The sequence below is a fragment of the Zootermopsis nevadensis genome, unplaced genomic scaffold (assembly GCF_977971745.1).
Source record: "Zootermopsis nevadensis isolate Lab colony 2312 unplaced genomic scaffold, Znev_1.0 Znev_ptg000020l, whole genome shotgun sequence".
Classification (NCBI taxonomy): Eukaryota; Metazoa; Arthropoda; class Insecta; order Blattodea; family Termopsidae; genus Zootermopsis; species Zootermopsis nevadensis.
Window position 1 is genome coordinate 15,554,112 of NW_028259152.1, and position 18,617 is coordinate 15,572,728.

General features: G+C 35.7%; 1 protein-coding gene across 4 annotated transcripts in view; it reads left to right on the forward strand.

The window, feature by feature from the left end:
• The window catches only part of pod1 (coronin), a 43,983-nt gene that overhangs the window by 1,256 nt on the left and 24,110 nt on the right, over positions 1 to 18,617 (forward strand). For 2 of the 4 annotated variants that reach the window (XM_022076524.2, XM_087351949.1), the window contains exons 3-8: positions 163 to 349; positions 4,920 to 5,137; positions 5,844 to 5,926; positions 6,455 to 6,710; positions 7,416 to 7,568; positions 14,529 to 14,942. In XM_022076524.2, the coding sequence (XP_021932216.2) occupies positions 163 to 349; positions 4,920 to 5,137; positions 5,844 to 5,926; positions 6,455 to 6,710; positions 7,416 to 7,568; positions 14,529 to 14,942 (1,311 nt within the window). The remainder of the gene's footprint in view (positions 1 to 162; positions 350 to 4,919; positions 5,138 to 5,843; positions 5,927 to 6,454; positions 6,711 to 7,415; positions 7,569 to 14,528; positions 14,943 to 18,617) is intronic. The other 2 variants (XM_087351950.1, XM_087351951.1) reach the window with 1 other exon arrangement.

Genomic DNA, 18,617 nt, shown 5'->3' on the forward strand with positions numbered 1-18,617 from the left:
GTTTGACAATGATAACTCATCTAATTTTTGACAGAAGTCTTATTTCCTTTGTTTAAAATAAATGTGTTACTAATTAAGCCTTGTGGTTATATCATATATTATCAAGACTGGTACCATTGAAGTTTATGGGAATCTTTGTTGAGTGTGTATGTCATGTTTCAGGTGAAACTGTGGCACATTCCAGAGAAAGGCTTGGAAGAAAGTTTGAGTAACGCAGAATGTACTTTCTCTCACAAGCAGAGAAGGGTGGAAACTGTTTGTTTTCATCCGACAGCCGATTTTCTTCTTACGACTACTTCATATACAACTTTGACATTGTGGGATATCAGCTCAGAGAAAGAAATGCTGTGTAAGTGTTTCATGCACATGTAATTTTTGTTCCCCATCTTGTAGTTAACACATCCTGTCCGTTATATATCTCATGCAGTAAACTCCATTTTCGAGAGATTAAGATGTTGGTGATGATAAATTCTCATGCCTTTTGCTAGAGTCGAACCCAATTAACATAAATCGAGGCTGCAGACATCATGTGCATCTAGTGAATGTATTTGAAAAAAATTCTGGGACTTCGTGAAGCCTAGTTGGCTATTCTTCATTCCTCTTTCCAGCCTGTCCACATGTTAGTGATGTGAGCTTGTCACAATATCAGTCTTAACCAATCCCTTTGTACCCTCCCATCTCTGATCTCACTTGTGTGAACCCTGTGGCTGCATGTTTCATGTGGTGTAAAGTGGTTGGGAAAAACACGTTTTATATTGTGCTCAAGTTCAAAACAGTTTCATTTAACCCTTATAGAATCTGTAAGCACAAGGCCCCCTTTCTCAGAGAGTTTGTTAATGTGTTGTGAAGTCTGACAGGTAAAGCTGTGATATTTTTCTTGTTCTTTGTGAGATGGTGTAATTCTTACAGAAACCATATTGATCATGGTTGGTATCTGCGTAATATACAGTCGGCTTGTCCGGTAATGTTGGTCTTTATAGACCTGTGTGGTGTGAGTGGTTGTCTTATTAAAGAAAAGGGGTTGCAGTCGCATCCCAAGTACAAGGTGTAATTTACGGTTTAGGTGAGGAGATTTAGGTAGTAAGCGGTGAGTAATTGTATAATTTTTTTACAGGCAGCCAAGGTGTTATGCCAATGATAGCTGTGTAGTTGAGGCAGAATTGAGATGTAATCTTGTGTGGAGATGGTTATTACTGCTTAGTTTCAGTTTGGAATATGTTGTTGGTAAATGGAAATCTGCATGGCTAATGTGTGGGTGGTGGTTGTAAGGCCCATTTCTTGGCAGGAAAGTGGGTACATTTCTTGTTGTGGGTCCTTTCATAATTCTCTGTAATTAGTAAGTTGGGCATGCAAATGTATTTTAATTTTTTGTAAGTTTGCAGGTGGGGCTTTAATTTATTTTACTGTTCTTGTGTTATGTCGTATTTTTGTACAAACTTCTTGTCATATGTACAGTCAGCTAATATTGTATGTCTCCAGGTTTGTTACCCTTTTTTACTATTATATGCAGTTGCTATGTTTGATCTAAATTGATTGGATTATGTTTTTCTTTTTATTTTAGTATTAATTTGTTATTATTTAATTTGCAATTATCTTTTCCTTAGTTTTCTTGTAATTTGGTAACGGTAATATTTCCTGAAGTTGTGGTAAAGTGAGGGCTAGAGAGTGAGGTCAGCTGCTGTTCTCTTACGTGGGTTTCTTCAGACCACCTGGAAGGGCTAGAGCTACAGTAGTGGAGCCAGCAATAAAGGCTACTTTTGACCCACTAGCCAGCAGGTAGGGTGTAGTGGGGACATGGCATAACATCGAAACTGTTGGTGCTAGAGGTTTCTCACTGACTGACTAACTCCATGGAACAGAGTCCTTGAGAAGCTAATAATTGCTTGGCTAGGCATAAAATGCCCTTGCATTTTGTGGATCCCTAAAGTTCATTACAACAAACATAAGAGCTCACCACTGGACTTTATTCAGAGCAAAATTAATTAATTTTTTATCCTCTAACCCTGTTTCTTAAAATCATTTTAATATTATCCCATCTTTGCCCAAATTTATTAGGTAATCTCTTCTTTACAGATTTTCTGAGTATATACACATTCCTGTACCATCAGTGCAATTAAAAATACTGATGTTTCCTTCAAGCAGTTAAACGTGCATTACATATCACAAGCTTACAAGTATTCATAGTACTGTAGTCTAAACATCAGTTTAGTGAGCTATAAGACAAACATATTTTGTTAACAACCCTTGTAATATCAGGTTTAATGTTTATGATAACCACTTAGAGACGCAGAATTGCATCTGCGGTAATCTGTCCATTCCCTTACAGGCAATGCTCATCATGTTTATATGTTAACAATGTATCTGGATGCAAATTCACTGGATATGAGTACCAACATTCTGCTTCAGTCCTGAACTTTTCTGACTGAACACAAATCACTGCCTGAACTGTGCTTGAACCATCCCTTGTTGTCATCTTCTCATTTTGGACTCCAAACATAGAAGCATATAGTTACAAGCTTGTAACAATCAGAATGCGTCCACTGGAATAGGGAAATCAGAGCAATTGACAATGGCAAACCCATGACAGTCAGTGCTGTTTTGAGGCTTTGAGTGCTGAATAGAAGGATCATTAAATCACATATTCGACTAAACATATTTTAAAAATCTTTTAACTGCCGTAATTTCCCTCATATGCAGTATGGCACAGAACAAAGAGATGAATGATGCTGATATTGTGTCGGTTTTGGGATGTTTGAAAGAAAATCTTTCAGAAGCAGAATCTAGTGGCAGTGATAATGAAATTGGTAATAATCAAGTATCTGATAGCAGAAGTGGCATATCAGTTAGTGAACAATGCGATGGGTAGGCTCTCATTACTAAGCGGTTGGCATTTAGTGAAGTGTGATTTGTGTGTTGTCTTAAAATACTTCTTGTGTAAGATAATCTGCAAAGATATTATACGAGGGTGAGTCAAATGAAAACCGTAATTTTTTTTTTAAATTTAATTTATTGAGTGAAAGCGGTACACAACTATATCATTTTTCTACATAGTCTACATTTCGTTCAATACAGGCCCTCCAGCGTTTATGAAGTGTATGGATTCCTCTAGAAAAAAATTCTTGTGGTTGTCTGCGCAACCACTCATGCACCGCCTGCTGTATCTCTTCGTCAGAACGGAACTTCTTTCCTCCTATCGCCTCTTTGAGTGGCCCAAACATGTGGTAATCACTTGGGGCTAGGTCTAGTGACTATGGCGGATGTGGAAGACACTCAAAGTGCAAGTCTTGGATTGTTGCAACTGTTGCACGGGCAGTATGGGGCCGAGCATTGTCATGTCAAGGACACCTCTAGTCAAAAGTCCACGTCGCTTTGATCTGACTGCAGGTCGAAGATGATTCTTCAAGATTCTTCACTGATCAAAAAACGAATTGCAGAACGTTGTTCTTCTTTCGTGCACGTAACTAGTGGAGCAGCCATTTTCAAATTGGCACTGTGATGGCGATATGTTTGTCTGCATTATACTACCACCTATAGGATACTCTTTATAGCATTGGTAACATGTCTGCCAACTTACAGGACAATGGCGCGATATTTCGAATTTTTATCTCAGTTTTACGGTTTTCATTTGACTCACCCTCGTATCATGCAAATGTTAGATCATTCAATTGCAAGAATGATTGTATTGTGTTCACTAATATGACTATGAATGGGTGATGTGCCACTTATTGATCTCTGTAAAAATAATAAATCTTTAATTATTAATGGCTCTTCATTGCCCTTAATTTTGCAAATTTTCATTCTGATGTGTATAATTTATCAGTCCACAAAGATTCATTATGCTGAGATTTTACTGTAGTGTCTAAAGTAACCATTATATTAAATTGGAATCTAAGGAATTATGTTAATTAAAATTTGTTACATATTCATTCTTTGAACAACATTTTTACTTATCTCATGATTTCTTCTGTTTTTTAATGTGTGACCTCTATTGTTTGTTTGTTGTGGCTTACACGATTGATTCACTGAACTATGCATCACGCTAGCATACCACTAAACCATTAACTCAGGAATAAATGTCCAGCAAGCAGCCTTATAATGTGAGGGTTGAAATCCTCCATCCCTGTATAATAAAGTTAAGAACTGTGTTTAACTGAGTGATATATTCAGTTGTTATTTATTATATATTGTGGTGGCCTTATTGGCTTAGGCACCAAGCCCAGACACTGCCTGCATTGGTGCAGTTATTCTATGTATGCTGCATTCTACAAAGTTCTACAAACAATAAGAAAGAAGACTCTCTTTTGGGACTTCATTATAACTTTTTGGAAAAAACTGTAGGCATCTGGTATGGTCACAAGTACTTCAAATATGGGTTCATGCAAACAGCCACCTGAGTTTTGAAATAGTGAACAATAAATGAGCGTGGCAGAAGTACGCAACAAGGAAGTGTGAAGTGAGTATGCGACTGAGAGCTGTAAAGGAGCATAGAATGCAGAACCATGGAACTGAGAATGGTGTAATTACAACAAAAACAGAAAATAGTTCAATCCAGTGAACCAGGACAGTGATTAGCGAAGCATTAGATATTAATCCAAGGAGTAATTGTAATAGTGTCGGATAATTCCATTCAGTTTTAAGAACCACAGTGTAATCACTGATTATGTAACAGTATTTTTAACTGTGATTAACTGTTGTCATTTGTGACATTTTCAGGATAAGAATTTTGCACAAGCTTAAGAAAATGGTATGAAAAATGTTTGTTCTGATAACTTAGAAGCTTCTGTTGTGCTTATTGGAGACTGAAAAGTAGAAGAGCATCTGGCTGCTTGAGTCCTAATAGAGTTTAGTGTGTGTTGGTAGTGTAACAGAAGGCCTTATTTAGCAGTTTTTTCTTGTTACTACTTATTTTTCTATTGCAGCTAATGCAGAGCACAGTGATGTAATTCAGTCTTTGAGCTGGAAGAAGGATGGAACATTGCTTGCAACTTCATGTAAAGACAAACAAGTTCGGATACTGGACCCACGCTTACCAGCAAACAGTTTTACACATATGGCTAACAGTCATCAGAGCATCAAAGATTCCCGAGTGGTGTGGTTAGGAGACGCTAACAGGATTCTTACCACTGGTTTTGATTCTGTAAGCATAGACTTAATTTTAATAATTCTTTTCTGTATGAATAATACACTTAACGTACAGTTTCCAAATTATAATTAACTAACATACCAACAGATTCCATGAAACATATTTCTTCTGAAAAGCTGTTAATTGCTCTGTTAGTCATGAAATTTCGTACAATTTTGGAACCAAAAGTTTCATTGCTGTCTTTATGAGAACTTGTATCAGGAGTCTCAGAGTAATTAGAGAAATTTAATATTCAGTATTAAATATGTTTTCTTTTAAAATACCATTTACAAAAAGGTGTTACATTTGGTCATTTCCATTACACAGCTCTGGATTGACATGGAAACTTGTCTCTACTTACATATGTCCACTCTGAGGTGTCTTCTCCTTCAAAGATGAGAGCCTGGTTGCCATAGAGAATATTGCCTATCATGTGTTTTTCATATATGCATGATAAAATGGTGTTCATGAAAGAAGGTCAAGCCTTTTTGAATGTTTTCCTCCTGCAGAATTGTGATGCAGAGCTGGCACAGAAAAATGTCAAATGCCTAGTTAATATGTTTCTGCATTTATGTAAAAGAAAATTTGTGCACAGATAATCTAAAAGTCGAATAATCGAGAGTTTATTTTATGTTCTACTTCAAATCTATATGCTGCTGTTATTCATGTTGTCCTATGCTGCAAGTAAATTTTAAATTAGCAAAGTGTATGTCTGTTACAGGGTCGGCAGAGGGAAGTTTTCATTCGAGATCTCAGGAACTTTGAGGACTGTGAGAAGTCCCTGGTTTTGGACAGTTCTACAGGGTAAGTATGCTCCTTGTTTGTTTTTAAATGTGCTGGGATGAAAAATTATTCATTGAGAACAGTTGATTTTACTTCTGTACTGAGTTTGCCTTGAGTAGGAGTGAATCATTTGTGAATATCAGCTGTGAGGCTGTAAACTCTGGTAACTTCCTAGGAACCTTTTCAGATGAGAGGTCTAAAAAAAGTAGCGAAGGCTGAGCAAAACAAATGGGAGGATATGCATGTAGGATGACTTGTGGGTGCCTTGCATTTGTCTGAGGAGACTAGTTGCATTATTCAAATCTCTTATATGTATTTTTAGTTTATCTTGCAATGGCTTTTCAGTACCTCAGACTATATAGTGTCATACAAATCTCTTGTATCCCGTTTTATGTTTTGCTGATATATTGGTTGTAGACAAGGAATTAGTTTATGGAAATTCAAGAAAAGTGTCTTTGGCCATTTGCTGTTATGTTTTGAGTGTTTGATTGTTTGAGCAATGCGTTGCAAACTTCGTTCTGATTAATTTCATTGCTGTTTATGAATCAGGATCTTGATCCCGCTGTATGATCCTGATACTGGAATGCTGTTCCTTGCTGGGAAAGGTGACACGACTGTCTCGTACCTTGAGGTGACTGACCGAGAACCGTACCTTATTGAAGGGATTCGTCACAATGGCGATCAGACCAAAGGTGCCTGCCTGGTTCCAAAGCGGGCGTTAGCTGTTATGCAAGGGGAAGTGAACAGATTGCTGCAGCTGACGTCCTCTTCTGTCATCCCCATAATGTACCAGGTGCCAAGGAAGGTGAGGAACTGTTCAAACAAATCAGGTAGTAATAAAATACTGGTTTATGATTCTCTTAGTAGTAACTTCATATGTCTTTCTTTGTGAGTGATGGTAATTATCATCATACAGAAAGTGTTGGATATAAAATCTGTGGACTTGTTTACAAGCTGCTGCAATATCAAATGACGTAGTTTTATGTCATGTTGTTACTATGTTGTTAATTGTCATGTAATATGAATTTCTATACCATATTTATCAAAATACCATGCATGCTGAAATGAGATGTGCCCTATAGTATCAATAAAATCACATTATTTTAATGAAACTAATGCTGAAGGCAAAAATTGATGGATTATATTTTTATGGCTATTCCCTTGTTATAAGCCTGTGCTGTGGCTGATGGTACTCGAGTAGGATGGAGAATTCACCTTTCAAGGCCAAGTTTGTATTTTAACACATGACACTGGTATTCCTCATTTATCCATCATAGACTTTAAGACTTGTTGTGCATCACATCACGTAACTTGGCTTTGTGATCGTTATATTGGGTTATAATCCATGAGAAAATGTGCAGTTATGCATATATCTGTCACTTTCCATATTCACCATTTGCCTATCAATCTGAAACATCAGCCAGTGTTTCAACAACATGACGTTAGATCAGGAATAATATGGCTGGCACTTTAAGGAGCTTAAATTTGTTGTTAATGTTTGTTTAAACAGTCGTACCGAGACTTCCATGCAGACCTATTTCCTGATACAACAGGCTGCGAGGCACAGTTGTCTGCAGCACAGTGGCTGCAGGGGCACAATGTTCCTGTTCCCCGCATTAGCTTGGACCCTGCCAAGAGGTCTGCAGGTGAAAGTCCAATTCAGGTTAGTGGCTCATTAGTGCTCCTTTCTAAGATGCTAGGTTCTGAAACCTGAATCTTGCACAGTATATTAATGCTGGCACATCTAATTCTAATTAAATATCCTGCAGACAGGGTGTACTCGGATTTAAATGCCCAAAAAATTGCATGCATACAGATTAAAAATCACAGTTTATAATACCACAAAGTTGGGTTTGGAAGTGGTAATCAGAATAGTTGAAACAGATGTCTACGCCATAATTATCGCACCATTATATTTTGTCCCTCCTCTTCCGATGCTTAGTGCACATGGTAGAACATATATAAATTTAAGAACAAGGTATAGTCATTTATTTGCAAGATGCCTAAGCTAGTATGTATCTGTTGAAACATCTGTGAGAAGTGGTTGGAAATATCAAGTAGAGGATGTGGCTTGGATCAGTACCCGATTGCACTGCTTCAAACCAAATCTTCTGCAGGATATTCTCCTTGTTTGTCTGAACTCTCACATGTGAAGGATAGTACAAGTTTGGAGTACTGATAGAATGACGATTTTCATGGGATATTTTAAGCCCTCAGAAGAAACTTGTTGCAGTGTGACTTGTTCCATGCTTGCTGCCCTTGGTCCATATCTTTCCCTCTGATGAGAAGCCAGAGTTTCGGGTCCTGGCATGGCCATTGTATAAAATGTTTATTATGCAAGAGTTCAAAACTTGGCATTCAGTAATTGAGAATATGCCATTGGATTCTTGATAATTTATTTTTTAAGATATTGTAGGTGCGTCATATTGTGATTTATTTAAATAGTATTAAAAATATATTAAAATTGGCCGTCAATCACAATATAAGATAAAAGATTAAAATATCATTTTTCGTTCCTTATCGAGTACTCGATTTACATGTGGAACATTTACGACATGTTTCGGCTATCAATAGTGCCATCATCAGGTGTTATGTTATAAACTTTTTAACAGAATTACTGAATTTTACTGATTTTTTAATGATTTTTAGTTTTCATATAATGATAAGAAAAATGAAAACTAAAAATCATTAAAAAATCAGTAAAATTCAGTAATTCTGTTAAAAAGTTTATAACATAACACCTGATGATGGCACTATTGATAGCCGAAACATGTCGTAAATGTTCCACATGTAAATCGAGTACTCGATAAGGAACGAAAAATGATATTTTAATGTTTTAATTATCTTATATTGTGATTGACGGCTAATTTTAATATATTTTTAATACAATTTATTTTTTGCTGTCATTATTTTATAAGTCATGTGATTGTGACTGAAAATTGGAAATATTTTGATTTCTTCTATCTTCTGTTAATTCATATAAGTGGTCACATATATGCTAACAGGATAAAAATTTGCTGTTGGCTTATCTTATTTGTGATGTGTAGGACTAATCAGGCATTAATTTTCTTTAGTATTGTAGCAAAGCTGCAGTGTTTGAAATTAAGTAGTTAATTTTTATTACTCCTGATTAGTTATTTTGTTGAAACTACATTTGAAAATGTTTACTAGTTAGCAAAATTACTGGCTGGTAAGATCTGCACTCAAATTAAATTTGCTTTTCATGGTTTGGTGTAGAAGCAATGCAACTTTAAACAAGTAATTTTTGTTTGTTGTTATAATTCATAGTGCATGCGTCTTTGTTAATAGATATTATTAATTTCTCTTTCATGGTCTATTTATTTCTTTTCATTTGCTGCCTTCTTTTATTTCTGTATGTTTGTGAGTTTGTGGATGCTGTGTATGGATGCAGTGCTCTCAAAAGTGTGATTGCCATTAAACGTGATAACTTTTGTCAGCTGAATGGGGAATCCATTTCCCATGATTTGTATTTGTAGTTGGTTGAGCGGGGCTGTATTGTCCTACTTTGTCATGATATTATTAAAAGTTTTGTATATTCTCAAAAAACAGTACTTTGTGTGTTTAAAATGCTTATGTTGGCTTTTTAGATTGTTAGAGATTAATTTGTATTTGTCTAGACAACTTTATAGAATGAGTTTGCTTACTAACAACTCTTGAAATTTTCAAACATATGTAATATTTATAGTTTTCTTAAAGCAGCCATTATTTTGTTATTGCCCTGTAATGTCAAAATGAGACAGAAATATCGAAAGAAATTTAAAGACATCTCTGATATCACACCTTTCACAAAATCTATACTTCTGTTGCCTATTTTTTCATCAAGGTAATTAGTGTCCCACTGTTGTTCCAGCAGTTTGGCTCTGTACACAGACTCAAAGGAATGGAAGTTCAATCTCGTGCTCTACTTAAAGTATTGTTGTTGTCGTTTTTTGTTGGGGGAGAATAAATATCCGAGGAGTTGTATTTTTAGAAATATTAGGTGATTGTGAAATTGTACAACACATATTTATTTATTGCTTTATTCAGACAGGTAATATGGCACCTTGCAGAGTCTTGGTTGATATATTGATATTGTGCTAAGAAACTTTATTATTCATTGTTGATTATTCCTTCCAGCTGTCATCATGTCTTTGTCACGCTGTATAGCTCCAGAGGTTAGGATATATAGCAGACAGAAGATGAATGATCTAAATTTATTATTACAAGGTGCAGCTGTCACAGTTATCCTGGTTTTTGTGTTTTTTATCTTAGTTCCTGTAATCTTACCATAACAAACATTTTGTTCTTTGTGATGTTCTGTTATGCTAAGTTTCTAAGCTACTGAAACCATCTTCTTCAGTAATTGAACCCAGGACAGTTTCTTGGTGTTATGGCCTTTGTTTCTGTTATGTTCTCTTTGAAACAAACAATGTTGGTATTGACACTGTTCTTGTACCATGCTTAGTTTCTGAGCTGTAGGAAACACCTTCACTCGGACTCAAACTATGGACACTTTTTCAGAGTTTTGACTTTTCTGGTCTCAAGATATATGCAAAGTTTGGTGCAAATCAGTTTATCCGTTCTCAAACTAGTCAACATACCCACAATTTCAGTTTTATGTTGATCTAGCTTCTGTATTTCTTTCTTTTATTGAGCTAGTCTCACACACACATGCGTGCGCGTGCGTGCGTGTGCGTGCGTGTGTATATATATATATATATATATATATATATATATATATATATATATATATATATATATCAGCCATGATTGTGGCTAAGTAAAACATTCCATTTTTTATTGATATAGAAGTTGACTTGCTGGTATTCCCAATCTTAAGAACGTTACTCAATTTAATTATTATTGGTTGTAGAGAAAATGTGTTTGGGCTGTATGAAGCTATGTGGCATCTAATTGTCTCGTAGTTTTTTTGCTGCTTATGAACTGCGTTTAAGCTGTTTGATTTAGTTGTGCTTGTTATTAAGTGTTACTATTAACAGATATTCTTTTAAGTACGTTGAATATTAATTTTAATTAAGGTTTTGTTAGAGATTGAATATACTAGTTTTCCATTGCCATTCCATGAAAACTGAGAATTTCATAATCTTTTATTTGTTGTTCTGTTAGCAGTGAAGTAAAGCCATAGTCTGAAAGAAAATATGTGATTTAGTATGGGATGTAGGTGTATGTGATTTTTAGGACTTCAAAGGGAATGTGTTTCTTCATCAGAATCACATTTGCAAGCTGTGTAGTGTGTTTCCATTTTAAATTTTGGGCCTCAGTATGGTAATAATTTTTTTTAAAACCTTGTTGAATATTTATCTAAAATATATAAAATCATGAATACAAACAAAACTGTTTACACTTTGAAAAACTCTTAGTACCAAACACATTTTGACCTCGTGAGGTCATTGTCAGTGGCAAAAAACATTAATTCATTAGTCTCTCTATTAAAATCATACAATTCATAAGACAGTGGTTTGTTATAAAGCACTGAGTATAAAAAGGTCGGACTTCATGAAACCATACTTCATATAATACCACACTGAATGTTTAATTGCACGTGAGTTGGTGCATTAAATAAATTGAGTTACTCGGCTTAATGTCCACTGGCCTAAGTTGAGGTTTCTGTTGTTGGTCTATGGTGAGCCGTGGTTCCGTCGTCTGTGCCTGCATTGTGAACTTCAACGTTGCGAGGGTATTACTATAATGCGCATGCAATGCAGAGTTTATCACACTGACTGAACAGAAAAATGTAAACTGTATCATGCAAATGATGTGTACTTGCAGTACTTGTTGATAATTGTGGTTTAATCAGATGGTGGTTTTCATATTTTAAAAAAATGGTTAGAAGAAACTCATGTTAGTGGAATAACATATGCCTTCTAATAAAGTATGGAAGTGTAGCTCAAGGTTATGGTTGGACATTTTGAATGTATTTTACCATGATTAGGAGAATATATTGGCATACAAGAGAGGAAATTACTAGTGAGTGAAAAGAACTTCATAATTTGTTCTCTTTGTCACATATTAAGGTGATAAAATCAAGGAAGGTGAGATGGGCAGGGAATGTGTGAAAATGCATACAAATTATGTTAGTTAATTTTGAGTACTTAATAAAATGCTTAATACTCATAATTATTGTAAGGCATGTACAATCTAAATTTACAAGATGTCCACATATTTTCAACCTCAGGATTAGATAGAGGTAAGTGAAGAGCTTCATGATCTGGGTATCTTTACCCCAAGGAAATATTCCCTGCTATGCATTTGTAGGTTAAATGAGGCCTAGAGTCATTCTGAATTTGAAGGAATCTAATGTTTTTGGTAGGAATTATCCATGGGTCTAGCGGTTAGAACGCTGGTCTTGTAATCCTGAGGTCTCGGGTTCGATTCCCGGCTGTGCCCGAATTTATAACTTGTGTTGGGCAAGGCCGTGGTCTAGGCAACACGGAGTTTTCCTCCGGGGGCTTCCCCGGTTTCTCCGTGGCATCCCAACAATTACTCCATTCACACACAGAAGAAGGCAATGGCAAACCACTTCTGGATCTGCCAAGAACGTATATGAACAGGTCCCAGTCCGAGAAAAGGATGGAAGGATCCTGTTCATATGGACCTGTCGTCAGACAGAACACTAAATAAATAATAATAAATCCAATCTAGCCTGTCACCATACTAATTGAGGCATTATAGCTGCACATAAACAGAAATTTGTCTTAATATTGTATGTACTTCAGATATGGAAAATATCTTTGAAGACCAAAAAGCGAGAGGAAGGCTAGTACTAAGATTGGTATTGGAAAAATAAGGCTGTAAGGTGGGAGGTAGATACACCTGACCTAGGATCGTGTCCAATGGTGTGGTTTTTGGTATAGTGATATTGAGTTTTTATATTTTATTACCAGAGAGTTATCAGTTTTATATAGGTGAATTGTATGGTTTTAAAGTTTTTATCCAGGTGAGTTATATGACCTTTCACCCCAGGATAAACATTTACACATTTCAGACTAAAATGAATCTTAGTTATGCTTTTGGCTTTAATGACGCATTTTACAGGATTGGCTTGTGTTTATTCGGAGTGTGTAATAATGAGTGCTGTATTTAAATTTGAATGCTCTGTAACTTCCTTTTAAGAAATAATTTTGTCTTGTTAATATTGGTAATTACAAGTTTTCTTTAATTTTGTAGTTTCATCATTTAGTTGGATTTGATAGTTGAATAGTTAGATTGTGCTGCTTGAATGCTGAATGGTAAACATTTGCTTATACTGACTTGTATACTTGTTTTGAATACTTATTAATGAGGAAACTGTAGTCAATTAAACAATTTTGTGCTTATTCTTATAAAAAAATATACTTTTTATTTTAAAAGGAAATGTAGTGAGATATCTAGGTATTTCTGCATGTGTGATAGACTTTACTTCTGAAGTATTTTCTACTTTTGTCTACTGGGGTCAGTTTTTGTCATAAATATGCTTGTACAGAATCTAGGTGTAAAGCAAATCTTGACTAGAAGTGTACAGACAAATATGAAAGTTATTAACTGTCTGATTCATTATGGTAGCATTGTTTGGACCAAACTTGTCTAAATATCTTTAAGTATGAAGATTTCTGTCTTCTGGGTTGTTGCGCTGTGTAGTCTGGTCGATGTTTACCAACGTTTCAGAGGTCATACTGACTCTGTCATCAGGGCGATGAATCATTGCCCTGATGACGGAGGCAGTATGACCTCAGAAACGTTGGTAAACATCGACCAGACTACACAGCGCAACAACCCAGAAGACAGAAATCTTCATACTCATCGCCCTGATGATGGAGGCAGTATGACCTCTGAAACGTTGGTAAACATCGACCAGACTACACAGCGCAACAATCCAGAAGACAGAAATCTTCATACTCACCGCTGTGAAAACCTTAAATCATACATATCTTTAAGTATTTAACAGTTATAAAAAATAGGTCTGATATTCTATATCATACAGATTTATACTTTAATCATAAGAGAATTGTCACTTCCTGTGAACTCAGAATAGCAGCATTGTCACTATGGTCAAAAATAAAAAGAAGAAATATCTGTCAATATCATGATAGCACAACCCACATGAAGTGAATTTTTTTTTAAGAAGATGAAGAAGATTAAGATAATGGTAACCTGAAGACAGGATTGGAACCAAGTTCCAGAGTGTTGTATAATGTAAATGTACTTTAGACAATGCACATTGTTTAACTTATTTGAGGTTTCTTGTATTCACATTATTGGTCACATGTTCTTCTACAGTGTATTACTGCGTCAGTGCATTTTGCTGAACTAGGCAGGGCTTCATGTGTGTGATGTTAGCATTATAAGAGTAATGCAAATGAATGGGAAGTCAGCAATAAGCCTTCATACTTCATAATTAGTTTATAGCCTGTTACATCAAACTTGGTGACTTGTTTGAATTAGGTAGAAGTTTTTGAATCAGTATATGGGCACTGATTAATATTTGAAATGATCCTGAACTGTGTATCATTGTATGTCATATCTCAAACAAGTCATCTTAAATGAGTGAAATAACAAATGTTTCATTGAAGAATCAAAATTCTATGGGTGTGATACATGAGTTCACTTAATTTCACATCTTTAGGTCCACAGAGGATCGCTTTCTGAGATGCGAAAGCATCTTCAACGTAATCCATATACAGGCATGAGCGTTACCCAGCAGATGGCACCAAAAATCCAAACTACAATGAACCTTAAGGAAGAAGAGCATATGGTTATAGATCATAAAAAGGAAAAGGGTGGTGAACGAAGCAGCGACGAGAATGGTCTTCATCATAATAATGATTTGACAAAGAGTCACCAGCAGAATGGGAGTAGTGAGAATCACCAGATAATACCACCGAAGCCATTTCCACGGTCATCACGTACTGGTTCCCTGTCAGAGATGGAAGATGTGGTAGTGGCACCACCAAAACCTAAGCCACGAACCATTAGTACCTCTGTTATTCCTCCTGTAACTTCAGTGAACCCTGCCATGCCTATTACAGGTGGCTACAAGGTTAGCATTTATTTGAAACCAGTTGTTAGTGTAAATTGTAGAATTGTCATCAAACAGTTTTAGAGATATTTGTGCTGCCAACATTTATAGTGTTTAGTTTATATGAACTGAAGTAAATTTTAAGGGAAATTTTATTGTTAAGTTTTGACAAGATAATTCCACAGTAGTTTGATGTATGTTTTTCGTTTCTTGCGCTTTAGTGCATTTGGTCAAGTGAACCATAGGTTTCTTGATGCGATGCTAATAACATTTTATAGTTGGGCCATAAGTCAGCCTTAGTCATTTTTTCCGTAAATGATGCTTATTTGAGATGCAGTTTTTTTGGTGCTGATTCTTCAGTTGTCATAGGTATAGTAATCAGTCTGATCCTTATTTTCAAAATGTTGCAGTCTGTAGTTGCTCAGGATATGTTTAATTAGCAACACTTTTTTCCAGCCTTTCATAACCTTTTGTCTGGCTCTTCCATATATTTCACTAGTTTCCACACCCTCTGATGTCAGAAATAAGGTCCCAGATTGTTGCTGTTCTTTCGTTCATACTGTCAGTGAGGAATGACTTTGTGCGTGACAGTTTTATCAGTACTTGAAGACAATGAAAAACAAGTAGATGCAAATGAGGGAAGATTCATATTGCTTATGTCTGCCATCTTATTGAGTGCAGGCAGCAATGCTTTTAGGGTAAAGTTTTCATTTATTTCTTACTTTCCCTTCTATAAGAGTGGGTGCATGTAATTTAGATGTACTCTATAATCAGCTGCTTTTTTTCGTGTTATTTTAAATAAGTGGAACAAATAATACTGAACTGCTTATGTTACATCATTAGGAATGATCTTTGCAGGTGTGGTGGAATAGAATTTAATAATGTATGATAGAAGTGATAAGCAGTGTTCTCAAACATGGCACAATGAATCGAGATAAATGCCAAGAAATTATGAACGTGGAGTAAGGATGTGATTCAGGAGTGACAGTAATTTATGATCAATATTAATTGAAATATTTTCATGTTGGGTAGAGTATGCTTTAAAACCTACCAGTAGTGCATGATGTAAAAGTTGAATTCAGGTAGAAAAGCTAGTTATTGTCCCTCATTGCTGTGCCTTTGAATAAAATACATGGAACTGAAGTAGAAAGTTGTAATTCTGCCTTTGATGGACTTCAGTTTTTGATACAGCTTAATATAAAAGCTTGCAGTAGTGGAATTGACCACTGTTTCGTATGTTGTTTATATTTAGTCTGTATAAGGGTTTGCCAACCTTTTTGAGTGATTGGCAACTAGGGGAAGCTTTTAAATTTTGTTGTGTACAATGTGATTGTAATGAAAGATGCAAATTGCAATAATTACATTATGAATAGCTTTGCTCTTTGTGTTTCTAAAATATTGTTTTGGGACTCTCAGCGTGATGAAACATACCTGTTGAGTAATAAGTCATTTCTTTAACCAGTCAAGCATGTAGTTATATTAAACCTTACAGTTCTGTGTTGCTTAGTGATTGAAAGCTGTACTTTGCTAGTCAACATTTTGGCGGGGCATAACAGAGGGATGCATGAGAGTGAAGAAGCTGTATTGTGTTAACTATTGGAAGATAATAATTGTAGTGACATTTTTGAGAGTGAATGTAGTCATACTGACATGAATGTGAACAATTTGTCACATGGCCAACAGAGCTTCAGTTAGCTGTAATTATGAGGTTATAGTCTCTGACAACAGTACGTGGACAAAGTTAGGCACTGAGGGACCACATTTTCATTTAGGCACATGCCTGGCTTAAATGTTGATAAGAATATACCAATATGGAATGTTTTGAATTATTACTTTCCAGATTACTGAACTAATAAACATAGAAATGAAGTGGCATGATCAAACACACCTAAATTAAAATGAGGATATGGGTTGAACCACTATAATGATATAAAAGAAGAAAGTTACTAACATTGTATTTGTTTCTTCACCAAGAACCAGACTTTTTTTCAGGAGGAAAATACTGGAAAAACATGTATTTTTGGAATAGTTTATTGAGAGAAGGTTTCATCTTCTACTCAAGTTTCATCATTTTGAATGTGTGTATTGATCACAAATTAAAATTTAATATAATCTAGCCATGCTGCCATCATGGTGTACTTGAAAGTATTTGTATGTCAGTGCAGAGTATTATAAATTTATATAGGTGATTCGGAAGTGTTATCTAATTTGAGGTCATTAACATTCCATTTGGGATTGTTCTATACTGCCTACACATTATTTTTCATTGTCTTCAGGTGATTCAAAATAAGGCCCCTTAAAGGACATTTTTAGTTTGTAGAACATGAAGTCACATGTAGCCAAATTAGGCAAGTACAGTGGATATTCTGATGCTGGTATTTACTTTCTCTCCAAAAACATGCTTTACCTAATGTGTTATATGTGATAATTTATTGTCATCATGCAAAATTCAGTTGTCCAACAAATGATTTGATCCTTTGAAGATTGTGTGCCTGTAAATTATTTTATTACTGAAAAGGTAAATTAACATGGTTTCAGCATTCATACTTTTTCCAATCTCAGAGGCTGTAGACTTTTCCATTCAAGATTTGGCAATTTTGTTTCTGTGGATTGTACTCGATGACCTGAGTCTAATGACATCCCGCAGTTTTCTCTGAAAGGTCCGGTTCTTCCAGCAGTCTTGTAAAAAAGGTTTGAGAATCTCCTTTCTCATTTTTTCCCATTGTGAGTTTGTGGTGCCATTTTGTCACAGATTTTGTCATGTTCAGATGTTTGGTCGGAATCGGTCTCTCATTTACTATGTTCATTTCTTCTGCTGCCTTCTGTGCAATCAATCAGTGATAATTTCTCCCCATTTCATTTACATTTTTACATTTGTATCAATTTGTGGAATGTCAGATGGTTGAATCATATGTTGTTTGTAACAATTTTTCTTCATTCTTGAAGTGGCTTAACTGACACAAAATACAATGTTCTTGTCATCATTTCCTCTCAATATTATCTAAATGTTATTCCCATTTTTTTTCAACATCACTAAGAATGTATTTCAGTCAACTGATTGTCGGACCTTGTAGTAGCAGCATAAATTAAAGTTGCACAACTTTAGTTCAGTACTTCTTCAGGTAAAGTAATTCAACCTATGATGGTTTCAGAAATGTAGGTACTGGAAAGAGATGAAACTTTATGTTGGTATAAATAATTTTATATCAATATCAGTTCGTAATTATACATTTCTTTAATACGAGGGTCGCTCATTAAGTAATGCCCCACATTTTTTTCCTCAGAATATATTTATTCAAGATGGCTGAAATTTAGTGACAATATAAATCAATGTTTCCCTTACACATACTATTTTTCCACATAGTCCCCATCAACTTGTACGGCTTTACGCCATCGTGGAACAAGTGCGTGCATGCCTTGCCGGTACCAGCTCTTGTCCTGTGCACGTAGCCATGTCCTCACTGCTTGAATCACGCTCTCGTCATCTTCAAATCTTGTTCCGCGGATAGCATCTTTGAGTGGCCCAAAGAGATGAAAGTCGGAGGGTGGATGGGGCAGCACCGTCCAACCCAATTTGGTGATTTCTTCCCGGGTTCTCGGACTTGTGTGAGGGCGTGCATTGTCGTGCAGGAGCAAAATTTCTGCTGGATGCTTGTGAGGCCGAGCTCGTCGGAAACGCTTCTTGAGGGTTTCAGG